Genomic DNA, 26,902 nt, shown 5'->3' with positions numbered 1-26,902 from the left:
TTACTTCTTGAACATGTCCTGCAGTGGCCCAGGCAGGTACTTGATGACAGTGTCCAGGATGCTCTCATCTTCCTCCTCTGGCTCATCCCCACAGCCCGGTGGGATAGCCTTCTTGGGTCGAGTCAGGCTGCCTTCTGAGTTGGCCTCCATGGCTGCCTGAGCCTCAGCCTCACGCTCCTCCTTCTTCTTGATGCCATACTGTGAAGGAGACAGTAGTCAAGGTGGAGCTTGCATACTCCCCTCCCCTGTCCCCAGCATGGGTGGCAAAACACAGAGAGGCCAGGTTCTTCTTCCTGCACCGAAGAAACCAACCAGCGACCCTGAAAGGTGGCACCTATGGCTGAGGAAGACACCAGCTATGTCCCAGGCCTGTCCTGCTCACCAGGGCTCCAGCCCACCAGGTTTTAGAAAAAAAAAAAGGAACAATTAAGAGGTGCCTGAAGGATACATGGGATGTGAAAGAGGAAAAAAAATCTGGGAGTGTGTGAGAGAAGACTCAGCAGTTACAAGCACTTGCTGCTCCACCAGAGCTTCACAAGTTTGATTCCCAGTACCAGTGTCAGGCAGTTTATAACTGTCTGTAACTCCAGCTCTAAGGAGTTCAAAGCCTCTGACTACTTCAGGCACCTGTACTGATGTGCACATGTACTTAAAAATAATAAAAATAAATATTAAAATAAATTTGGGGGATGCTACAAGGGAGGAATGGGAGCAGCAGGAGGGTGGAGAAAAATCACTTTGTTTATAGTGACATCTAACATACATGATTTTAAAAACATATATATATATATACCCAATAAACTCACTGCCCCCTCCCCCATTCTAAGGGAACACAGAGACTCCTGACACCTGCTTTCCCACCAGCCTGCCCACTCCTGTAAAGAAATGGCAATACTCAGTTTCCAGCTTGGGGTCTGCCTGGGCGCTTGTCCTCTACCAAACACACCTTTCCTCTCTCCTGGTGGATTCCAGTGCAGAGGATGAAGCAGCTAAATACAATCAAAACCAGAGGACACCAAGTATCCCTTGTCAGCATTTAGTCTAGGCTCCGCCCCACAGTTACCTGGCAATAGCCAGGTATGCCTGACTCACTATAAAAGGGGCTGCTGGCCTCCTCCTCTCTCTTGCCCTCTGCTCTCCTCTCTCCTGCTCCCATTCCCTTCCCTCCTCATGTGCTCATGACCTCTACTCCACCTCTCTCTCTCTCTCTCTCTCTCTCTCTCTCTCTGAACTCCCCCTCCCCATGCCCCAAATAAACTCTATTCTATACTACACCAACATCAAGTGTCTGGTCCCTTAGGGGGAGGGGATGCCTCAGCATGGGCCCACAGAGGCACCCCTTCCCCCACACCATACCATATTCCATCAAACATATTCCTACTTCCTACCTTTTTATAAAACACAACATCCCTAATAAATAAAAGGGCTCATCTCTGCTTCCTCAGTCATCCCTCCACACCCTTAACAGAAATGAGAATATAGGCCTTGATGGCCAGGGGGTAAAGCATGACAGGGGGACAGTCATTTCCCCAGGACCTGTTAGTACCAGACAGAGAAGTGATGGGTCAGCTGGCATGAAAGGCATACAGCATAGACCCTCCCCACAGGGCTAGTCCCACTGCAGGTCAGCTACTGGGAAAGCCTCACCCACACAGGCAGAGCCCCTGTGCTGCAGAGGGAGGACATGTGGTTCAGTGTCCTGCAGGGTAGTGCGTGGGCCGGAAGAGATGTTTCCAGAAACTAGGTCAGGCCAGACGAGTTTCCTTCCAGCCAGGGGAAGAGTAGCAGGAGTAGGCCAGGTGAGGTCTGTGGGCAATCAGAGAGGCTGAGCTACCTGGGTGACTAGTGCGGTGGTTACTTTCCTGAAGGCTACTCTGTCCACTGAGGATCAAGGCCACTCTGAGGCTACAGCCACACTGAGCTCTCTTAGGGAAAGTCCTGGTTATTCTGCCAGAGGATGCCATCTAGGCTACATCCCAGGGACAGACTCAGGTGCTGTGTCCTGTGCTGATCTTCTGGACTCCAGGAATAAATGACAGCCTATCCCAGGCCAGGTATCCATTATGTTAGGTCCAGAAGCATCAGACCAGTGACAGGACCCTGGGAGGTGTCAGTCAGATGTGCTAGAAGGCACACGTTCAAGAGCCAGGAGAAGATGGGGGAGGGCTGGGTTGAGGGAGTGTCATGTATAGGAGACAACAGGAGACCTAAGAACACTGTTAGAAAGGCTGGCATCCACCTGCATGACCTTTCATCAACATACAGCTGAGAGAACCCAGGTGAGTACAGAACTGTGGACCCTGAGACATGCCAGCCCTACAGCTGGGCCTTGTCTCCTTACCGGAAGGAAGGTTCTGGTTCAATGGACAGTTCACCGTGGCCATCTGGAAGTGTGTATGTAGTACATACGCAAACCGGAGGTGTGTGTGTGTGAAAATCTGGCTGTGTTCACAAACAGGGGGTAGAAATACACATCGGATGGTGGGTATGCAAACCAAGCACCTGCTCAGATGGCTTCCTAATGGATGTGGATACTTCTCCAGGAACTGCCCCTCCCTGAGACAATCCTGAACGGCCATGCCCAGTTCTTTAGATAGGCTATCTGGAGGCTCATACCATATATGCATATGAAAACTGGCCCCATTCTTAGTCTCCTCCCCTCTCCCTTATCACTGTGATGCCTCTCATTCTCTGACCAGGGCTCAAGACACTAGGGGTACACATAGCCCAGGGGACACTGGGGATCCAGTTCTAGTGAGTAGCAGGAACTGCCCAGTGAGGGCTGAAAGTCACATCGGACCAGCAGGATTCGTACCTATGGGGAGCGGGGGAGCTAGAGCAGCAGCAGTGAAGGCCCAGGAGTCAGGACTGTAAGCTTCTGGGTGGCCAAGCAGTGATACAGAAGCAAGTAGATGTCCGGAAATACGACAGCTTCCACACCATGCTGTCCAGCCCAGGATGAGGGGCATGGGGCCCAGTGCATCTGGGAGTGCCTGGGACTCTGGCCCTACAACTTCCCCTTCTTGGGCTCACCCTTTCCATCCGCACCAGCACCAGTGGGGCCTGCTAAAGGGGATCATTTGGATATTCTGCATTTCTCCCTAATCAGCCAGGCATAGGCTGTTAACTTTCTGAAGCAATGGCTATCAAGCTTCCTAATGCTGTGACCCATTAATACAGTCCCTCAGTTTGTGGTGATCCCCAACCATAAAATCATTTCATTACTACTTCATAACTGTAATTTGCTACTGTTGTGATTTGTAATGTAAATAGTTGTGTTTTTCAGTGGTCTTAGGTGACCCCTGTAAAAGGGTCATTGGTCCCCCCCCCCCATGGGTCTCAACTCACATGTTGAAAGCTACTGTTTTGAAGAACAAATTTCTTCACAATTTCCAGGGAAATATTTGAAAACATGGAGAAGGTACCCTGCATGGTCTTCTTTGAGTCCCAATTTTTTTAAACACACTGAGAGGTCAAAGCTTTGTGGGTAGGGTGGTATTTGGCAGGAACTTCCTGAGGGGGACCGAACCAAGCACAGGACTCTCCTGGATCAAAAACCCAGCCCCCGAACATGAACTTGCCAGAGCCACTACACACCTGGGCATCTAGCATAGTACCCTACCCCAACCTTGTTCTTCCATCCACAGGTAGCTGTTCTCTCTTAGCTCTACCTAGGGAGGGACCTCTGTGGCTCTCAGCTTTCTCTTGGTTTTCTTTTCCTCCCTCTAACCCCCCTCTTTCTCTTTCTCTCTCTCTCTTTCCCTCCCCGTTCCCCTCCCCCTCTCTCATCATTGTTGTCTGTCTCTCTCCCTCTCCTCCTCCCACTTCCCCTCTCCCTCTCTCTCTTAACATTGCTGTCTGTCTGTCTCTAACTCTCCATCTCTCTATCTCGCATGTTCATCCTCACCCCTCTTGATACATTACAATTAATTTTGGGGTCCGCTACTACGTCACTCACATGATCAACAGCACATCTTGCTAACCACAATAAGTGAGTCACTGGCCATAGAAGGTAGGGGCAAAGCAAATGCGCAAGCACCTTCTGCAAGACTCAGAAAACTATCCAGGGACAGTGCTTCAAGGCAAATGTCAAGTGCAGAGCCCAGACCCCGTAAACAGCACTCTACAACCAAGTGTGAAGAGAGGGTATGCTAGGGCCTCACATACCTCAGAGGCCAAACATAGGTGGAGAGGTGGCTGGGCACATTTGGCCCTTCGTGAGATCAGGGACCCAATGTGCCCAGCCACCTACTGGTCATCTCCCACTATCCACCCTAGGAAATACAGTTTCCTTCCCCGTGAGTCCCAAAGATCTGCCCCAACCATTGACACACCAACAGAGAAACTGGCGTGGATGTTCAGGTAGGAGGGGGACCTAGAACCTGGGATGTCTAGCATCTCAAGTCCAGGACTGGAGGACTGTGTGACCCGCTCCCTGCTTCCCACCTACCCACCCAAGCCTGCTGAACCACCCCCACAGAGCCTACAAGGATCTTATTCCCCTGGCCTGGAGCTTCCCTTCTGAAGTGGCCAGGGACCATCCTCCTGAAAGAGGTGGTTGTATACGATCCTCAATTCAGAATGCTACATGGGTCCTCAGTTTTTCCACCATGAATAGGCACAATGCTCTCTGACTGCCCTACTATCCCCAGCCCCAGAGATGATCACAAAGGTGACTGGGAGCAGGGAGGCTGCCACCCATCCACCCTGTGTAAGTCCAGGAAGCGAAAGTAAAGGGGAACTCTGGCCCTGATTTTCCTGACCCACAAAGACTCCCAGCTCAACCAATCCCCATTCCTCTCTTAGAGCCTTCTTCCTGGGCAGAGGCCAAGGCTCCTGAAGAACAGCCGGTCCAGTCCTGACATGAGGAGTAGGGAAGGACAGCCCTCAGAATGACGCCCCACCCAGATTTGAATACCTATAGTCACACAGTTAACAGTCTGGTTCCCAAGGTTTTGCTCCCTGAATTAGGAGTAAAAGGGGATCTGTTAGCAAAGGAAGGAGGCTGCCTGCCTCTGGTGGGGTGCTGCCCACAGCACTTCTCCCCGAACCGGTCAGTTGCTCACCTTGTCTCTTATGCCCTGCCGCATGACCTCACGCTCTGCCTCCATCTTGGCATACTTGGCTTTGCGCTCCTCCTCTGCCTGCCGCAGCGCCTCCTGACGCTCCTCCTCCTTCTTGGCGGCATCAGGGTCCTTCTCCTCATCACCCCCAAGCATCTTCCCCATGTCCTTGGTGGCCCCTAGGAATAACCGGCAGAGGTCAGGCAGTGTCATTCAGGGTTCCTTGTCCCTTCTGCTGGCCAGGAGTGTCCATCCCTTGAGAGAAGTGAATGTGTTTGTCTGTGTGCTTACACACAGACACACAGACACACAGACACACAGACACACACACACACACACGCACACACGCATGCGCACACACACAGTGAGTGGTTGTGTTGAAGTTGCATATTCATATTATTTGTCTCTGTGTATGGCCATGTCACTGCATATGTGTCCACTGATGTGTGTGTTCATCTATGTGCTCCTGAAGGACAGATGTACATCCTCCCTGAGACCTGTGTCCTGTAGAGGATTGAACAGAAGGTGATGGAAGGAAAATCCAGATGTGCAGATATACAGATAATGAACAGGCAGGAAACAGATGTATTGTGGGCAATGGTGGTTGCTAAAGAAGGTGACAGGCATGTACCCATGACCCAGGCTGAAGGCACTGCTTATCTTCAGCACCAAGCCCTAATTGTCCCTATGCTAGGTACCACTTTTCTCATGAGTTCCTGAGTCACAGGCCCTACAGAAACCACCCCAAACGCCCTTGCAGCTTAGCCCATAGGACAGAGGCTATAATTACACACCAATGGATGATCCTTAGCCCATTTCTCCAAGACACCAGTGACACTCAGGAAGGGGATCTGGCAAGCCTCACAAGATCTCAGAGTGGGGCACTGGTTCCTGGAGTTTTGTGTTTCTGAAGTACCTGCCAACCCTATACACCATGGCAAGCAAGAGCAAGACCAGCTGTCCTCTTTTCTGTGCACAATGCCCTCTGACCATATCGGGAAGGCTGGTGGACCCAGGATAAGAAGGCAGAGTCTCTTTAGTAATGTGGGACAGTGGTATTGGACACCAACAACAACTTCTTCTTCTTCTTCTTCTTCTTCTTCTTCTTCTTCTTCTTCTTCTTCTTCTTCTTCTTCTTCTTCTTCTTCTTTGTTTTTTTGGGGGTTTTTTTGGATTTGATTTTTTCAAGACAGGGTTTCTCTGTATAGCCCTGGCTGTCCTGGAACTCACTCTGTAGACCAGGCTGGCCTTGAATTCAGAAATCCACCTGCCTCTGCCTCCCAGAGTACTGGGATTACAGGCGTGCACTACCACGTCCGGCTGGACACCAATTTCTGAGCCCTGCTCTTCAGGTGCCTGTAGAGCCATGGGTTCTCTTGAGAGCCAGAGATATTTTGGCTGCCTGAAACTCTAATACAGGTGATAGGGTATGAAGAGAACAAAGGCATCTTTTTGCTGCTGTCAGGATGGAGACAGAGAGCAATCTTGAAAGAGGCTTTTGCTGACAAAGCAGATCAATGAACCTAACTCTGTCATGAAATTGTCAGTTTTTTATGTTAAATATGCCTATAATGTGGTTCAAAAACTATAGTCCCAAGTATTTACTCAACGGAAATAAAGCTTAAATTCTCATGAATTCAGGGACAAGAAAGTTACAGCAGTAATAGTGAAAAACAGAACAACGTATCTGCCCATCATCAGGCATTGGGCAAGTCAACCACAGACCATGCAGATGAGGGACAGAGCACTGCTCAGCATGGAAAAGAAGTGAACCATTGATTGGCACACCAATAGCATGGAAGAAGCTCAGGATCTTTGATGCTGAGTGGAAAAAAAAACTAGAAATGACTGAAATGGTTTTTACTTAAGTAAATACAAATGTGTGTACAGAGCCATATTGGGGCAGTCATGCACACGGTTTGAGTTTGACCTTGGTCAAGGACAATCCCTGGCTTCAGGCAGGAATCTGCCTATTAGGACATAATAGGGAAGTAGGTTAAAGCAGGAATTTTTATCCTAGGGTGGAGAAGCTCAGTGAAGGTTAAGTTCATTGTTCCTCTAGGTCTAGGAATTCCTGAATTAAGCAGGTGACACCCAGCTGCCGGAGCAGTCAAGATGAGGACCTCCAAGAGAAGCTAGACAACTTCCACCAGAACTCAGCCCGGAGTCTGGGGGGAAGGGTTTGCCCAAACTGTTAAAAGGTCTGGCGCCATTAAAGTTTCCGGCCTTGATCAGTGAAACGTTGTCTTGGCCCTTCTCCTTTTCGCCCCTTCCCCATCCATCCCTCAGCTTCTGTTCCAGCAACCCAGTTCATAATAGCTGCAGGTAGCTAAGGAATACAACAAATGTGGCTGATCTATGAGGAGAAGACAACTTTTGTTTGAGGTGGCTACAGTCTTGAACCTGTGGACATTTGCTGACTATTCTCTGTATTGGATTACTTTGCTAAACATTAGCTGTACCACAATTCAAACAAATATGTAATCTAAAAGACTAGACGTGGTAGAGACCATGTTTCCTGATCTAATCTAGCTACCAGTTCTAAACAAAAGATCAAATTTACAGCCACAGAGGTTCAAAGATTAGAAACATACCTGTAGTTTGCCCTTCAACAGAACTGGACATTAATATGTAAAAAGTTTGAAAACAGTGAAAGCAAACTCCTTGCAGTTGTTCTCCAGCTTTTAGTGAGTCCTTGGACCCAGTATGCACCTAGTAGTGTTTGCCTAGGGCACTGGCACATCTCCTACAAAGCTGTGAAGAAAGTCTGGACAGTTTCAGTCCTGAACAGTTTTATTTCCCAAAATCTTAATTCCATGATTTGATGAGCCTAATCTAAAAGACTATATGTCTAAAAGTAGGGTCTGTGTTTTGGAATAATAACAGTTTTTAGTCATAAGGAAATGAAAAAAAAACAATGTGGAGGGGATTCATAATCATCCTGAGAAAATTAAATCCTAGCTGGGTGGTGGTGGCACATACTTTTTTTTTTTCAAAGATTTATTTATTATATATAAGTACACTGTAGCTGTCTTCAGACACCCCAGAACAGGGGGCCAGATCTCTTTACGGATGGTTTTGAACCACCATGTGGTTGCTGGAATTTGAACTCAGGACCTTTGGAAGAGCAGTCAGTGCTCTTAACTGCTGAGCCATCTCTCCAGCCCCCAGCACATGTTTTTTTATTGGATGTTTTATTTATTTACATTTCAAATGTTATCCCCTTTCCCAATTTCCCCTCCAGAAACCCTCTATCCCATCCTCCCTCCCCCTGCTTCTATGAGGGTACTCCCCCACCATGCTTTTAATTCCAGAACTCGGGAAGCAGAGACAGGAGGAGCTTTGAGTTTGAAATCAGCCGGATCTACAGAGTTCCGGGACAGCCAGAGCTGCACAGAGTAGCACCATCTTTGAAACAAACAAACAAACAAACTAAACAATTAACAAACAAACAAACCAAAAAGTTAATCCACTGTAAGATTGGAATAGAGGGTCCATAGAGAAAATTTAAGCTGCTATGGTAAACAACAGCAAATGAGGATGTGCTTACAGCACACAGGTGTGACGGCCGTGCTGCTGCTCTTCATGTGAACAATACATGAACAATAATAGCGAGCACAGCATCTTAAAAAGACACGGTGCTCTGTCTCTCCACTTCTCTCCACTTCTCTTGCTGTTCACACCATCTTCTACCTAAAACACTCAGCATATTCCAGCAAAAACTGACCAGAACTAACTACAGAGAAGGACGGCCAGGGATGACGTTTACTTAACGCCAATTATTTTGCCCCCAGACTAACCCATGGCAACTGTCATAGGAGAGAACTTGCATTTACAATCTTGGAAACAAACTGCACTTGACAAAGAAATCTGTCGAAACTATGAAGAAGATACTATCTATTTAAGCTTCAATGTTTGTGAAACACATACCATTTCCCTGTGGGGCAAGCTTACTGTGAAGATGGTGACACACTGTGGGGTGCAATTGCATGCTGTTTGGATCGAGTCTCTCACTTAAACTTGAGGTATGTTAAGAATCTTGATAAATGTAAGATTCTGGCAGCACAATGAGTGACAGAAAAATAAAAATAGCAAGACTGAAATAGTGATGCACACCTGCAGTCTTAGAACTTGAGAGGCGGTGGCAGGAGGATCATGATTTCAAGTCCAATCTTAACTAAATAGTGAGTTTGAGGACAGACTGAACTACATGAGATCCTGGATCAAAGCAGAACAATAACAACAAAAAAGAATGAAAACACACCCTCTAGAGTCCTAGGGAGGGCAAGAGAGTAACAGATAGCTCCAAGATGCTCCTGTTGCAGATGTTTTAAATGTCATTATATCCACTTCTGGAGAAGGTGCACACTGAGTCCTTGGAGAAAGGGAATTAAGGACAGAGGCTTGGGAAAGCAGCCAGACATTATTACGTACACCCTTCTACCTAACCATCTCACTCCAGCCGTCTGTCAGAAATGGGTCTGTGTTGAGTCACAGGCTCACAGATGTCCACTACCCTAGCACAAGGCTAGAGACAAGGATGTTTTGAGCATGTAACCACATGACCAGTTAACATCTGTGGCTACAGTGCACTTGGGGATGTGGCACACCCAGGAGAGGATGATAAGTGTCCCAGGGGAGGTTGAGGGGCTGCCCAGTGCACTATGTCAGCTACGTGCAGGAAAAATACAAAAGGCTTCATGTCATCCTCCCCATAATCCTCAGCCCTGAGAATTGTTCACTAAGATCCACTAAATGCCAGTCTCTGATACAGTGAGATATCTCTCCACATGCCCACTGGGACATATATCACAAAAACAGAAAAGAGGAAGTATTGGTAAAGATGTGGAAAAAGTGGAACCTCGTACTGGGACAGAGGTAATGTGTAATGGTCCAGCCTGTAAAAGACAGTTTTGTGGGTCCTCAAAAGACCAAGCATAGAGACTGAAGAGAGAGCTTAAAGTTAAGATCACTTGCTGCTCTTGCAGAAGACCTGGGTTTCCAGCACCCACATGACAGTTCACAACTGTCTGACTCCAGTTGTGTAGGGTCCAGTGCTCTCTTCTGGTCATCAAGGTTGCTGAACACACATGGTACAAATGCACTTGTGGGCAAAACACTTACAGGCATATAATGAAAAGGCCAAGAACAGAATCACAATATGGCCCAGAAATCCCACCAGTGAGTACTGCACACAAGTGTTGAAAGCATGAACGCAAACAGATATTTGTCCACCATTAGTCTGAGCAGCATCATTTACAATATCCAGGAGGCAAAGCCACAAACGTCAGCCCACAGGTGAACAAAGAAAGAAAAAAATGTGTCTGTCCATACCTTACATATTGTTCAGCCTTAAAAACAAAGGAGGTTTTGACACAAGACGACATGGAGAGACTCTGGGGACATTATGCTGAGTTAAATGACCCAGTCACAAAGGACAGCTGCTGCGAAGTCCTTAGAGCACTCAGATCCGTGGAGCAGAAAACAGAAAGTAATTTGGGGGCTGGGAGACAGAGAAACCTAATGTTTCCCTGGGACAATTTCAGTTTGGAAAAATGAGAATAATAAAAATTTAAATTTCTTATATTCCCATCTCCCTGGTAGGTTTCCCAAAGCAGACATGAGGTTGTGACTAACTTGGTCAAAGCATAACTGGTAATGACATCCTCTATGCAATGTGTGCAAAAGTAGCCTCCCAAGTAGCCAATGGGCTGTGCAACATGGAAACTAGAGGAAGTGAGGTCCTGGTATAGGCCCTAGAAAGCTACCAGCTTGCAAACTCCCCAACATGGTTTCTGAGGCCATGTTGGCTTGCAGGAGGAAGTACGCCTCTGCCATAGCCCTCAGCTGTGAAGAAAGCAAGCAAGCCAAACAGAAAGGAAATTAAGATGACCAGGGGCTCAAGAAGTGGCTCAATGGCTAAGAGTACTTCCTGTGTAAGTATGAGTACCTGAGTTTAGATTGCAGTACTGATGTCACAAAAAGCACATCAAAGGTGGAGAGAGTAGAAGCCAGCCTATCTCCAGGCACAGAAAGAGTTGACGTTTCAAAGGAATAAAGTGGCAATAATGAAGCTGAACACTCAGCATCCTCCTTTGGCCTCTTTACATGTATACTCCCCACTCACACGTGCATGCACATACACCAGCACCCTCACACACACAAGTAAGCAAATAACAACCAAATAATAATTGCATTTTTCAATCCTCATGGGAAATCTTGAATGAAATCCATACCTCAAAATATAGTTATTATAAGAAGCTGAGAATGATGTCTAGGAATTCACAGATGGGAGCCTTCAAACACTCAAGAAACAGATTATTCCCATGATATTTAGAATGTTCTTGGAAGAAGTGGATTCTCTGAGTTGTTTTTACTAAATTAGCATAAAAGCAATGCCAGAAGTCATGTGGAAGGAAAAGGAGGAATGAAAGAGGGAGGAAAGAAGAAAAAAGGGAGGGAGAAAGAAATGAGGGAGGAGGGAGAATGGGAAGAAGGAGGGGAGGGAGAGAACTAGAGCTCCCAGCAGATTAGGAACCAGCACATGGGCCAGAGTAACATTCAGCCGAAGGGAAACTGACATCTGTCACTTTCTAGGGAATACTATAGACCAGCACACCCTGAGTTCAGGGATCATTTGCAGAAGGTGGAGATGCGGCAGCATCAAAGCATCAGTCACAACACAGATGCGACCCAGAGGCATGGTGGCCATTGGGCACCTGTGTCATAAGGTACTTTTCTGAGCACTTTTGTGTTCCCAGATCCTTCCTGCTTCCTTATTTCCTGACTAACAAGCCAGTGGGTTCTTGTGTGCCTGGGGTGGCTACAGTTTCATCCCCTTTAGAGCTTGCGCCATGCCTGACTATAGGCCTGCCTCCTTCATCTTGCTTTGTATACATGTGCCTGAGAGGTTGAGTCTCATATTTTCCATAATACACGTGTAAGGGACAGACCTATCTTACAGGTCACAGGCAGGTTCTGACTATGTCTTCCAGGTGAAATCTAAATTTTCTAAACTTCCTGTCAGTAACTCTCGGGATGTACCTGGGCAAGTGGCCAGTACACAGGTTTGCCCCGAAGGCCCAGTTTTCAGTGTGTATCTACAGGCCATGGATGGACAAGCTATTGTAGCTGCAGGATTTTCAATCCACACCCCAGTTCTTGAAATACTAACTCTGAAACTTGAGATAGCTCAGCTGGTTAAGGCATTTGCTGCCAGGCCTGATGACCTGAATCTAATCTTGGGACCTACATGGTAGGAGAGAATTGACTCCTGCAAGGTGTCCTCTGATTTCTACAAACACACCATCTTACATGCTCATGCACACACACAATAAAAAAGTAATAAAAATTTAAGTGTCTGTCTGTCTGTCTCTCTCTCTCTCTCTCTCTCTCTCTCTCTCTCTCTGTGTGTGTGTGTGTGTGTGTGTGTGTGTATGTCTGTGTTAAAAATAAACCTTTTAAGATAGGTGGTGGTGGCCAGGCAGTGGTGGCACACGCCTTTAATCCCAGCACTTGGGAGACAGAGGCAGAGGCAGACAGATTTCTGAGTTCGAGGCCACCCTGGTCTATAGAGTGAGTTCCAGGACAGCCAGGGCTACACAGAGAAACCCTGTCTCGGAAAAACAACAAAACAAAAACAACAACAATAACAATAACAAAAAAAATAGGCAGTAGTGGTTTACACCTTTAATCTCAGCACTTGAGAGGCAGAGGTAGGTGGATCTCTAAGTTCAAGGCCAGCCTGGTTTAAAGAGTGAGTTCTAGGAAAACAAGATATACAGAGAAACCCTGCCTCGGAAAAATCAATCAATCAATCAATCAATCAATCAATGAAACTTTTTAGCAGTATTTGGAACTTTAGCAGTATCTAGGGCCTCACATAATAACTGGGCAGACTCTTGGTCACTGAGCTATACTCAAACCACTCAAACAAAGGTTTGAGAGCAATTTAAGTTTACAGAAGAATCACAAAGGAAAAGAGGTCAAAGTTCTGGGAAGCTGCACCCAACTTCCTGGGTAACTGACGTCTTCCAGCTCTCAGGCACACTGCCAAGAGTGAACCAACACAGGAACACTGTATCTAAGGTCTCTCTTCTGCTCAGTTTTCCTGAGTTTGTGTGTGTGTTTGTTTGTTTGTTTGAAGACAGGGTCTCTATACGTAGTCATGACTGGTCTGGAACTTGGTAGATAGAGTAGAGTGGCCTTGAACTCACAAAGATCCATCTGCCTGTACTTCCTGAGTACTCGTATTAAAGGTATCTACCACCATGCTCAGACCGTTTCCTGGGTTTTTACTTCCACTTTTCTGTTCAGGGATTCCAGCCAAAATTGACACGGCAACCAGTTTTCATATCTCTTTGGACTCTGCTGGGCCAGCCAGTGTCTCAGACTTGTGTTGGTAATGATAACTGTTATTTGAGCCTTTTGAGAATTTTGCACACTCTCTCAGTTGGGACTCTGGGATGTTTTCCCATAGTTTGGTGGAACTGTGGATTTGAGGCAAAGGAGACACTACTTTCACACCATGGTGAGTATTCCCATGCAGACACCTCCTGCAATACTGTTGCTAACCTTGGTCTTCCACAATTACCTTTACTTTCCTATGCTCTATTCTGCAGAGCTCACTGTGCAGTGCAAATGTAAAGGTCACGGTGGCTTTGATATTTTACTCTTGCTTTTTCTTTTTGTTCTTTAGTATTTTGGTTTAGAGTTTTCCTTTCTTCCTCCTCCTCCTGATCCTTTCATGTGCCACCGCGCTCAGTAGATGTGAGTCTTATGAGCATTCCACTCCACTCTATGACATGCCTTTTTAAATTTCTTTAATGCAGTCTTTCAATGAGTACATTCTTTTATCTAAGTTGACCAATTCCTTGGCACAACATTAATAATATCTATTTGTTGTTCTCTTACTACCTGTACATCTGAAGAGATGCATACATCCTCATTTCTGATATTTGTCATTTGTATCTTCTCTCCTTTCCTGATCAGTCTAGTGGTAGGCATATTGATTTTATTGATCTTACTTTGGCTTGTTTTTCTCTATTTTATTCATTGCCTCCAATTTTAACCCGTTGGGCTATCTTTTTGGATTCTTATGCTAAAAGCTAAAGTTAGTTGTTTATAGCCTATCTTCTAGTAGAGTTTCATGGTAGAAATTTCCTTCTAAGCACTCCCTTAGTCATGTATGGTGGTGCACTCAGGGGGATGAAGAAGGACAATTGTGAATTCTAGACCAGCTCAGGCTATATAGGGAGATTGCAAGCCCCATCTGCCCAGGAACCAGGCAGTTCCCTGGAATGCTGAGAATTGTAGTTCTTAGAAAATAACAACTTATAGGAAAGTAAGGTTGTCTATAGGTTTGTCCACATAAGCTCCTACAACACCTGGATTGAGGCCATTCCAGATGGGAAATTAAAGGGAATAGTCCTGACCAAAGTCCATCTCTTGGCCAGTATTTAATATTTATTAAAGCTTGCTTTAATTTTGGCCAAAAATAATGGAGTTGATTTTTCTGGCAACTTGCAGGATTAATAAGACCGTCTCACCAAAAAGGGGGATGTTCAATTTTTCCAGTTCCTTATATACTCGCTACATATTAACTTCCTCCTGAAGTATAGTTGGCAAGAATTTTCTCCTATTCTGTAGGGTGTGTCTATACTCTGCTGATAGTTTCTCTTGCTATGCAGAGGCATTTTGATTCATATGACAATATCATTTATTCATTTGCCGATTATGTTTTTTGTTGTTGAAGAATACTTTATTGAATTCTCTGCAACAATAAATGGGCTGGAGTGCTATCTGTTGTATCTGCTGATTCATAGGATGATTTCTTGTGCTATTGGAGTCCTTTTCAGAAAACTCTTGCCTATGTATGATGTTCCTCAACAAATAAATAAAAAAACATCATCAACAACAAAAGGACTACAGAATTTCAGTCATAAGGAAAAAATATCCTTAGTGAAATAATCCAGACTCAGAAAAATAAATTTTAAATCTTCTTTTTCATATTCTAATTTTATACTTTAATTTTTATGTCTGTCTGTCTGTGTACATACTTGTGTGTAGGTCATAAAACTAGAAAGTGAACTACAAGAGGGAAAAACAGATCTGGAGGTGGGGAAAGAGTAACTGAATATACTTGATGTGAAAACTGAAAGACTACAGCGGAGAAAGAGACAATGTAAGGTGGAGATAAATGGGTGGAGAAGAATAAGGAAGAATGACTAACAAAAACAAAACATGCATGAAAATGCCATAATGGAACCTGTTACTTTGGATGGTAAACAGAAAAAAACAAAATAAACACGAAAGCAGATCCAAGGTAATGGGAGATGGGGTAAAGCATGGAGCTGCAGAGAGAGCTGAAGGAATGTTTGCATTCTTGTGGTTTAAATGAATGGTCCCCATAAGATCATATATTTGAATACTTGGTCCCCAGCTAGTAGAACTATTTGGGAAAGATTAGATGGTTGCACTATGTTGGAGGTGTACCACTGGGGGAGGCCTTTGAGGTTTCAAAAGCTCATGCCATTTCTGGTTATTTCTTTTTCTGCCTCCTACTTTCAGATGAGGATTTAAGCTACTGTCCAAGCACTCTGTCTGCCTGCTCCTTACATGATGGTCATGGATTCACCCTCTGAAACTATCAGCCCCCTAAAACGCTTTCTTCTGTAAGTTGCCTTGGTCATGGTGTCTCTTTACAGCAATAGAAAAGTAACTAACATAGTCCTGAAAGAAGAGCCCTTACTTACTTCAGATCCATCACTCAGCCACATAGGTTCAGACAGAACCATAGTTCCATAAAGGTGTAGAAGCATACCACCCAGCTCACCACACATAACCAAAAGAAAGTTCAGAGTCCCACACAGTCTGTGAACTGTGATCCAGTCAGAAGAACATGATCTTGAAGTCTCCAATCAAAACAGAACGTACTAAATGTATATTAGAGACACAGCGAGACAGGGAAACCAAATACAATATTGCATAAGCCTGTGGGCAGCAACCGGAGACCTCCCTGCTGTGTCCATTAACTGTAACAACCAGGTGCTGCCCATTAACAAATGTGAGGTGACCCACATTCCAAAGTTCTTGGAAATTAAAGGTGAAAGTAAAAATGATAAAAACTTAGCTGAAGGGTTAGAGGATAAATTCTTGGAAATAAGAATAAAAGCTACAGTGACACAAAAACAACAAAAACAGAAGAAAAAAGAGTGGAGAGAAGGAAAAGAAAGAGAACAAAGAAGCAGCAGGAAAACATTTCCAGGAACTGAACATTACACCAGCAGGATGAATGAAACAAGACCCATAGCAAGATATTAACTCCGAGAAATTCCTGGTGCTGAGAGTCTATGCAGCAGGCTGGAAGCAGACAGATTCTGGCTTCACCTGAGACCTCATAAGCTGGAACAACAACAACAACAAAATATGCCTTCAAGTGTATATGGGAAATTCATTCAAATCTGTAATTTTATACCCAGCCCAACTGCCTCTAATGAGGGTGAACAAAGTTTGCCTGTTCCCCTCCCCACAGCATTCTCAGAAAGATCCATACTGAGTAGCTGTCTAGAAATCTATTAATATGTAGAGAAGGCTCCAAGGAGAGAAACATGCCTAACAGTGTGTCTGCATGGTCACCCAAGTGAACACATGGTACTGAGTGCTGCTGTCTGGAGAGGAAGAGATCAAGTGAAAAATAAGAGTCATATTAACTACAGGACAAACAAAAGGCTTTGTAAGAAATGAACACAGTCCTAATTAGCTCCTCACTGAACAAAGCATACAGTGTGTGAGACAAGCACCAGTTACAAGGATGACACCTAGGAGTATAGTGCCATGTGTTGTAAGGTGTCAGAACTGACATCTGATCCAGGTAGGCATCTACTTAGGAATGTGTGAGGAGGCTTGCAGACATCTACCAAAAAGGTAGATGTGGAAATAGAAAGTGACACTGTCTCCTTTGGTTAGCTAAAGTTGTCACTGACTTCATTAATCTAAAGGGCACTGGATTAAAGAGGCTGTTGACCCAGTGCACTGCTCTATGCCCCCAGGCCTTTGTTTGGAAAGGCGGAGGGGAGGGGAGAAAATATAGATATATTGCTTCTGAAGCTGGACACTTAAGCTACACACTCATTCTATATCTCATCACCAACAAGTTGAGTATTTGCCCAAGTCAGCCTACCATGCAGAGTTCCTGAATATTTACCATTTATAGCTGAATAGGTGCTTCCAGGAGGGAAATGAGACCAGACTCATGTGTTGGCAGAAACATGAGTGAGCATTTAGAATCATGGGCTGCTCTTACACAGACCTGGTTTCAGTTCCTAGAACCCACATGGTAGCTCACAACTATCTGTAATTTTAGTTCCAGAGGGTCTAATGCTCTCTTCTGGCCTCCATGGACACCAGGCACATTTGTGGTAAAACATACATACATGAGGGTAAAACACTCATATACATAAAGTGAAATAAATATTTTTAAAAGGTATTATAAAGTATCTTTTATGATATAAACCAGAAAACATGAAAAGGGGAAAATCTGTTGAGGTCCATTCCTTAACCCGTTGTTTCCATGTTCATGATGGGATGACTATTTAAAACCACAGTGGCTATGGAAGCCATTTGATCTGACTGGGTACAGACCCATGGCTCTCACACACTGTTGGCAATAAATCAGCAGTAAGAGAACTCTGCAGGGCTCTTGCCAGCAGAGATGGATCTACAAGAATGCCATTTCATTTTCATAATTGCCTGTATTGTTTTGTTGTTACCCTATACTATTTTAATAAGAAAACATACTTTTAGTTTAAGAGACAAACTTATTGGCTGTGTGTAATGGTGCATGGATTTAATCCCAGCACTTGGGAGGAAGATGCATATGAGTTTAAGGCCAGCCTTATTAAGTAGTGAGTCCCAGGCCAGCCAAGATTACATAGTGAGACCTTATCTTAAAAGCAAACAACAATAGCAACCAAAACCAAACCAAACCAAAGCAAATTTAAAGACATAAACTTACAAGTATCACAAAATCCAATGTGAACATCAAAATACTTAGTGTATGAGAAAACACAATGTTAGCTCAATCTTCTACATCTAGCTAAAAAATATATAAATGAAATACTATAAAATAGGAGGAGATAAGAAAGAATGAAAATATATAGGAAAGTCCAGCATCTGGGAAGTGGATGCAGAAGGAACTTGAGTTAGGCCAGCTGGGGCTGCTACACCTGTGTCAACTTGACACTGACTGGAGTTATCACAGAGAAAGGAGCTTCAGTTGGGGAAGTGCCTCCATGAGATCCAGCTGTGGGGCTTTTCTTAATTAGTGATCAAGGGGGCAGGGCCCCTTGGGGGTGGTGTCATCCCTAGGCTGGTAGTCTTGGGTTCTATAAGAGAGCAAGCTGAGCAAGCCAGGGGAAGCAAGCCAGTAAGTAACATCCCTCCATAGCCTCTGCATCAGTTCCTGCTTCCTGACCTGCTTGAGTTCAGTCCTGACTTCCTTTGATGACTGGCAGTGTGGAAGTGTAAGCTGAATAAAAGCTTTCCTCTCCAACTTGCTTCTTGGTCATGATGTTTGTGCAGGAATAAAAACCCTGACTAAGACAACATCATAGTGACAGCCTGTCTTTTTCAGGTAGGGTAGTCAGGGAAGTAAGTGGTGAAGATTTTGAACGTGATGTAAACATTATGTACTATGTACACGTGTGATACGCAGTACATGATATACCTGTAAATAAGAAAAATTGCTATGTTAAATAAAATATATTTTTAAAAGTACATAGAACCTTTAGAGTTGCCTTGTCAAGGTCTTGACCATTTCTGACTTAAGCAGTTGAGGCTGAAATATTGGTATTTATTTTTTAAAATATTATCTCAGAATGTGGCCCTCAACTGGAGACTTGGTATGTAGACCAGGAAGGCCTTCAACTCAGAGTCTACTGGCCTCTGCCTCTCAAGTACTGGGATTAAAGGTGTGCTACTACACCCAGCTTTTTGGTATTTATTTATTTATTTATTTATTTATTTAGTGTGTGTGTGTGTGTGTGTGTGTGTGTGTGCTCATGAGTGAGAATGTGCCATACTGTGGATATGTAGGTCAATGGACAACTCTGAGAATCAGTTTTCTTCTCCTAGTATGTGGAAACCCAAGGATTGAACTCAGGTCGTCAGGCTCAACAGCAAGCACCTATTCCTACTGGATCGCTTCATTGATCCTGAAATGATGTATTTAAAGAACATATAGTCTCTAGAACATTGAATAAGATTTTTGTTTAGCTGCTTTTTTTTCCCCTTTGAGACAGGGTCCTTCACTGTTGCCCTGTATGGAGTGAAACCTGTCTATTGTTGTAGTCTTTGGATAGAGATTTTCAAATAAAGCCACAGGAATGGCAGACCAACTACACAATGGCATCTGATAAATACAAGAAACAATCAAAGTAGAATTCTAGGCAAAAACTAGAGAGTGTTTGGAATGGTTTTATATTATCCATTGGAATTTTAAAATTAAGATGAAACACCTTGTGCTGATTTTAGTTTTTGTCAACTTGACATGAATTAGTTACCCGGGAAGCAAGAACTTCAATTGAGGAACTCCTTTCATCAGGCTTGCTGAAGTAAGTCTGCATAGGCATTTTCTTGATTAGTGGTTGATATGGGTGGGCCAAAGGTACTGTATGTTATGTCAACCCAGCCAGATAAATGGTATTGGGTTTTATAAGAAAACAAGCTGAGCAAGCCATGGAGAGCAAGCTGGTAAGCAGCATGCCTTCAGGGTCTTTCCTTCAGTTCCTGCCTCCAAGTTCCTGTTTGAGTTCCTGTCCTGTTTTCCCTTAATGATGAGCTATAAACTATAATCTGAAATAAACCCTTTCCTCTCTAAGCTGTTATTAGTCATGGTGTTTATCACAGTGACAGAAGCCAAATCAGGAGAGACATTTCTCTCCATATTCTAACTACCTCAAATTGAGGAAGCTATACTAGGCGTTCCCTCTGCCTCTAGCCACTGCAATCCCTGATGAGTCCCAACCCACAGTGGAACTCCCCCTTCCTTCTTGGCTTCTTTCTGGGAATATCCATTCATCAGACATACTTGTCCTCACTCCTATGGAGTGTAGAGGAGGTAGCACATTCTGTACCTGGCAAGCTAGAACTCTTTATCCTTTCTGGGCAAAGAATAAACTTATTTCTAGAGACAAGACTCCACAGTATGTGGCCTGAGATGTTTGCTGAACATGTGTCTCCAATTCCTATCTCTCAGCTCACTAGGGATGTGTAGTGTTTTGATGACACAGAAAGTTGGCTTTCTGTTTATTCTTGCTTCTGTAGACCCATCCCATCTCTCTCTTGAGTATTGAAGCCCCCAATCCTACCATGCCATGTCTTCCGAGAGAGGCAAAAAGGTCCTGGGAGAGATTTTATGACCTGGGCTTTGCTTTGACCTGGCCTCATACTTGTGCACAATATTGATTGGTTCTTTATGGTTCTGCCTTGGGAAGCAGATTCAGAGTCCTCCAAGGGCCAGTTTTCATTCTAAATCTATTCCAGACTGTGTTGTGGAAGGCAGAATCTATGCCTCATGACCTGGGCTAGATAGAATAAACATACTAACTCAGTCTCTGCAGATTTTTGACCTGAGACATCAAAGACTGCTCCTCTGCCCAAGCCTTTCTGTGGTTCCACAAGCCTTTATATGCTGACTGGAGCTCAAATGGTTGCCTTACTGGCTGGATCCTTTGGAGAGGCTGGGGAGGCCTTCTATAGGTACTGCCACCCTTTCCTATACGGAACAAAGTGTCAGGCAGACAACTGTATCTGATCTTGGCTTTTAGGAAAGGACAAAAAGAGAGGAAACAGAAATTAGATGAAGTCACCAATTAATAAACTCAAAGAGTTAGGCTCTGTGACAGATGGCCCCGCTGCTGGTCTTGAATGTGACTGTAATCCTGGCCCTCTGCTCAGTCATTCTGCCAGTCACTAGGACTGATCCAATCCATTGCCTCTGCCATGTGCTCTCCCTCACAACCAACCTCAAAGGACTGGAAGTGACAGCACATTTTTTCTCTACTGAGGGAGACAATGGTCAGGAATAGAGAAGCATGACCCAAGGAAGGGGCCTGGGAAGCCCTCCATCCAGCTCAGCAGCTAGATCCTGCCATTTCCATTAGGTTCAGCCCACCTGGGAAATGTCAGGCTGAGAGAAAGACCAAGAACAGCTGTTGCAGACAGTGGGGCTCCAGCCTTCCTCAGAGCCTGCCTGACTAGTCCTTCACATCTGGGTCTAGCACCAGACACCAACTCCCAGTAGCAATACCCAACACTGAGCACCAGTTGAGTGTCTCTGGCCTCAGGGTGCACCTCTCTTCCCATAGAACCATGGACTGCTGAGCTAATGGCTCTGCAAAAATGAAATATGAGGCTCCAGGATCTTAGAGATAGAGAACAACGGTGAGTGTCCTAGTTCAGGGGATAGGAAGAGTGGCCTAGCAGTACCACTGGTATTATTAAGACCACTGTCTTAATAAATGAGGATAACTCTGGAAAATTAAATTATGTGGAGCAAAAGCATGTGGGGATGGGTCTGGAGAGCTAGTGAGACCAAAGAGGTACTTTACTGTTCCCCAGCAAGAGTTTCCTTCCTCCAAGGAACATTTAGGCACACAGGCATCTCAAAGAAGTCCTTGGCTAATAGTAGGAAATCTCCAACAATGGGGTTCTGTGGAGCAGGGTGTTTACTCCTTTCAACCCACCTTATGGAAGTAGACAGAAGGGAGCCAAAGCAGAGGTAGGAAAGGTGCTGGGGAGGAGCTTGCAAAGCTGCCTCTTCTCTCTTCTTCAGCTTGGGTTGTGCTTTGCCAGGCTAGTTAGCATGAGGAAGCGTGGGTTTGCCCCGACTCTGAAGCTCCTGTTCGTCTTACTGTTAACCTCCAGTACTAGATGGCCTGTCACAGCTAATTCTGAAGCGTGCATCATTAGCAAAGGCTTCTGAGAACTAGTGACCATTAGGGCTGTGAAATGTACGGGAGTCCCAGCCAAGACTTTTTGCCAACCAACAGGTCCGAATGTGAATGACAATCAGTGAAGTGCTCAGCTTGCTCTTCAGTGTCAGCCAGGACTAAGGCATTTAAAGCTGATCTGCAGCCTAATCAACCCGGAGTGTCCTCTCCGAGGAAGAGCTGCCTTTCAAGCTTTAGGGAGAGAAGCTGTTTCCCTCAAGTGTCCTTCTAGTCATTGAGAGTTATGGGACACAAGTTGGATCTGCTGCCATGCATTGCACTAGTGTCTTCTGAGTGCACAGGAGTGTGGGTATTTTGTCCTGAAGTGTTTGCTAGCTGCCTGCTCTACTGGGTAAGTCAGGCAGTGTGGAATCCTATCTATCAAGGGCTCGTGGTTAGCAGGCCTGGCATCAAAACTGCCCAGCCAAGCACTGAGAGCACTTAGTCCCTGCCCTGGTATGGAGTCTGTGCATCTACACTGGCCCTCATTTTTCTAGCTGCTTCAGCCCAAGGTAGCTAGTGGAAAGCTTCCACAAGATTGCACATACGCATCTGCCAATCAGATGAAGGGCTGCTCTTAGTTTCAACCCAGGGTAGAGGAGTGATACCAGAATAGCAACAGCCACTTCAAACCTGAGGAGTAGGATAAGAACAGAAGTGTAAGAAGGCAAAGGTAGGGTCATAATTCTTATTCATGCCAACTCCAGCCGCCTCCCTTCTGGGTGTCTGGTACTTTATCATGAGACACTTTTACACTTCACCTGCAGCCTAGCTCAGTGGCAACCCCATTATCCTCTCAGGACAGGAAGCCTTGAGTCTATACCTGTACTCCACACCACCAAGACCAGCAATAGTCTGGGGAACTCAATGCATAGAGCTGCTGAGACCAGACCCTGGCAAAACTCCTGGATGGGGTTAACCTCACCTAGAATCTCAGGGTGTCAGGCCCAGAGTGGGTCACCATAGGATACTATCCACACTGACTAAGTCACCCCAGGCCACTGGAGCTGTCCAAGTATAAGAGCTGTGTGAGAGGCCTTGCTGTCTTGGTTTTGCTCTTGGAACACATAATGAGGATACCCTAAGAGTTTCTTGAGACAATCCATGCACTTATTGTCCCCTAGGCCTTTGCATATTCATTTTCTGAGAACAGAACATGTTACTGGCACATAGGGTGTCATACTGAGAATAATGCAAGAACAAGCAATAATTTCAATTCTTTGTGCCAAAAGAGCCACTTCTACCTAATTTAGCTGATAAGAGCCCAAACCTAGAATATCACCCCCATATCTTGCCCAGTCTTCTCCAAGAATAATTATACACCTGAGCTATTTGCTGCTTCCTACACTAAGTATTCTAGGGGATCTTGAATCACAGACTTGCACAGATATGGCTAGAGCACCTGGCTCCAGTTCCAGGGCACTCTGCTGCAGAAGAGTTTCCTGCTCCCAAGATAGCTGTCACTCAGTAGTGCCAGCAGAGGTGCTTACTACTGTCTCCTTCCTTCAGTGACTGAGCACTGATATTGGCTCACTTAGGATTAAATTATTTTAGTAAGTTCCAGAGTGGTCCAAGGCCACAAAGACATTCTTACATTGGTAAGAATGGGTTTGTCAACAGGGGCCATTATCTTCCATGATTTTGTCATAAGAGAATGTTCCTTCCATCCTGTCTGGCTGGCACAGGTACCCACAGTCATGCTGTTGCATGTCATGGGGTGGGAGTTTTGGTGTCTGCTTCCAGGGAGAAAAAGAAAAAAAAAAGATGAGAGGCAGCAGACTGTTTTCTGACAAAGTATCTAGTCAAAGCCACTATTGTCTAAACCCGGCCCCAAGGGCCTGCCTGTTGGATGGTCTGTGAACCATGAGGCAGGCCATGGGAGCAAAGGGCATCAAGGGAAAGGGTAGTAATGGACAAAGAATAGTAGGGCCTGCAGCAGTGGCTCAGCCTCCAGACCTGAGATGCAGGTGTGGCACTTCCGGGCATGTCAGTGGTTACTGAGCAAAGAGTAGTGCTAGCAGGTGGTGGTCCTGTCTTAGTAAGGCCTGACTCAGACTCCTAGAGAGTTACACCAGAGCAAGAAAGACCATACTCTGCAATTAGCAGCTTCAGGTGCAAGCATCCCAGGGCCCAATGCCCATTGTCAGCCTGGACAGGGTCAGGGGTACAGAGATCATAAGGAGTCTGGAGGATCATGGCTAAACAAAGCAGGTGAAGTGAGGGGGGTGAGGGAGAAACCGAGAGAGAAAGCTATGCTGCTGAGACGTGACGGCTGGCATTTACAATAGAAGGAAGCTGATTCTGGGCACTTGTCCACCTGGCCTAAGCCAAGGCACCAGACTTTCATCTTAAGTCTTCCTTTTCTCATGCAGTGGGGACTCCAAAGTGTCCTGTCCTGATCCAAAGCTACCTCATGGTCCACAGAAAGAATGCAACAAATGCCACTAGAAGAGAGAACTGCTAGCAGAGAGCAGAACCGGGGCCTGACAGAACCCCACTGGTCCACTGAAGTTGCTCACACAACAGAATCTGGGCATCCACATAGCATCTACAGGAAGTACCTGAAGTTACCTACAACTTCACAGCCATCCAAGGTGAATTTATCTCTGAACTGAAAGCCTGTGAATGACTCATTGTTCCATAGCATTCACACACAAGCCTTGGTCTCTCTGAGCCTCATCTCTAGGATGCCACTGTAGCCCAGGCCTGTCTCTTAGGAGGCATTAGGGACATGCCAAAGGGAAGAGAGAATGCTGGTTAAGTGCTGCATGTAAGGCATGAGGCTTCAAAGTGGGGGCTGCTGCTCCTGGCAGGCATGGTGCTAGAATAGCCAGGCAAAGACAAGAGCATGTACCACATCCATGTCTAGCCAGATTCCAGACCTACCCCTCTTTGGTCTAGGGTCTTGTGAAGCAACAGATCACAAGTTCCTGAACATGAAACCATAAGTAGAGATGGCCCAATAAAAGAGCCACATATCTGCTTCTGGGCTATTATTTTCTTTCCTATCACCTTTCTCTGGGCTTGATCCGTATCTTGGGGTTTCTGTTGCCTTCTGACCCTTATCTGGAACGTATCCCTCTCCTCCAACCATCTCTGACTGGCTCCATTTTGCTCACACACACCCTAAGACACCACAACTGACACACACTAGAGCGAGGGGAGCTTGGGGTCCATGAGAAGACTGCAAGTGGCAGAGGGAGAACTGCTACAGTTCTACTCAGCATCACGAAGGCTACATCCTTATCTCCACACAATGAGTGTAAATTGAATATAGGGTAGTTTGGATGGTGCTCAGCCTAGTATGTGGCTACTACCCTGTAGCTTCTGTCTGCTGGTTACCACCCCGCCCTGGCAGCTTTCACAGCACCCCAAGAAGCACGCCCCATTGCTGGTGCAGGAGAAACTTTGGGCTGACATGGAACAATGAGGGAATCCAGGCTGGCAATTACCCAGCTAATTTCAGCTGTGTAGACAGCCAAATCAGAGATTTCAGTTTCTTTAAAAGCCCACCTCAAGGCCTGAATTAGCCACCAAATTAATTGTCTGTAGCAGCCTGGGACTTTCTGGGTATAACTCCGGTCTCTTCTGATACAGGATGCTGGCTTGTCTCTGAATCCTGTCCCGGTGATGTAATCATTATAATTAGATTCAACCCGAGTGTCTACCACAGTCGTGAACTCTCAGCAAGCACATTGGGTCTCCTTTTCATCACATATGAGTGAAGTCATAGACACCCTCTGGGAGATGCCTATTTCTGCAGAAGACTCTCCTCTTTCCTGGCCCCAAGGCCCCAACCAGCTTTCTGTGAGTGGTCCCCTTCCCTTTTCTATACCAGCAAAGGATGCCTAACACATTCCAGCTGAGACCCACACCAGTCAAGGGGCTCCCCTGCAGGCCACAAGGACTCTTCAATAGTAAAATTGACGTGAATTCTCAGCATTGAAGTTATACAAGGGTGTTAGGTTACCCAGAGCAGGCAGCTCTGAACAAACTGAAGACTACCTAGGGCAATCTCAGACTCTACAGGCTTGAGCTGACCAAACTGCCCTGCTGAAACCCATTCCTGCCAAGAGGGTACCAAACCTTCTGCTCACTGTTTCAGTGCCTCCTGGCCAAGAACTCAGTCCACTGTCCTCTACCAGCTTCTAGTCCTACTCTTGCTAGCTTCAAAGATGGCTTTGGGCCAAGTGGCGACAGGACCCTCTTCAAACAGTGAGTGAGCAGGCTGCCCTCACTCAGAGATGTAAAAGGGGCTATAATTTCTCCGTAGAAAGAGACCTGGTTACATAGCTATCCTTTCTTGTCCTTGTGAACAGTACTGTCTCTAACCTGGGTGAAACCCATAGCACCCAATGCCAAGTCAGGATCACCCAAATCTTGTTTCCTAACCCAAACCTGGTGCAGGTTTTGTTCCCATGACTGACAGAATGAGGGCTGCTCACAAGCCTCATTGGGGTCTCCGCCTTGATCAGTGCTGCTTGGCTCTCGATTTGTCTCAGAATGACCAGTGGGTTCCACTGCACCATGGCTTGGGAGCACAGGGCCATCTTACACGGCATGTCCTCCCCATATCTCGTATTAAATCTCAGAGCTTGAGTCCCCAGGGATTCAAAGGTATTGGGCTGGGGAACTGCCTTAGCCTTGTTCTGAGGGTAAGCAACCTTATCTGCAGAGCCTGTGCGTGAGGTCAGAAGTGGTCATGCAGCAATGTGTTTTCGTGTCACTGCAGTGGTGGAGACATGTCTCTGTGAGTATCAGATGTCTGGACATCCCTGGTGGCCCAAGCCCATGCCCCCTCCCTGCCCACCTCCTACCTCCCAGGGCCTGTTTCATCACGAACTCCAT

General features: G+C 45.7%; 1 protein-coding gene across 1 annotated transcript; it reads right to left on the bottom strand.

The window, feature by feature from the left end:
• On the bottom strand, window positions 1-26,902 carry Cplx1 (complexin 1). Its single transcript, XM_052198800.1, has 4 exons — window positions 26,872-26,902; window positions 26,610-26,732; window positions 5,067-5,242; window positions 1-198 (listed from the first exon to the last, which is right to left on the bottom strand). Exons 1-4 carry the CDS (start codon window positions 26,900-26,902, stop codon window positions 1-3), a joined length of 528 nt encoding a protein of 175 aa, XP_052054760.1.

The sequence above is a fragment of the Apodemus sylvaticus genome, chromosome 11 (genome assembly GCF_947179515.1).
Source record: "Apodemus sylvaticus chromosome 11, mApoSyl1.1, whole genome shotgun sequence".
In the NCBI taxonomy this organism is placed as follows: Eukaryota; Metazoa; Chordata; class Mammalia; order Rodentia; family Muridae; genus Apodemus; species Apodemus sylvaticus.
This window is presented reverse-complemented; position numbering and strand designations above follow the sequence as displayed.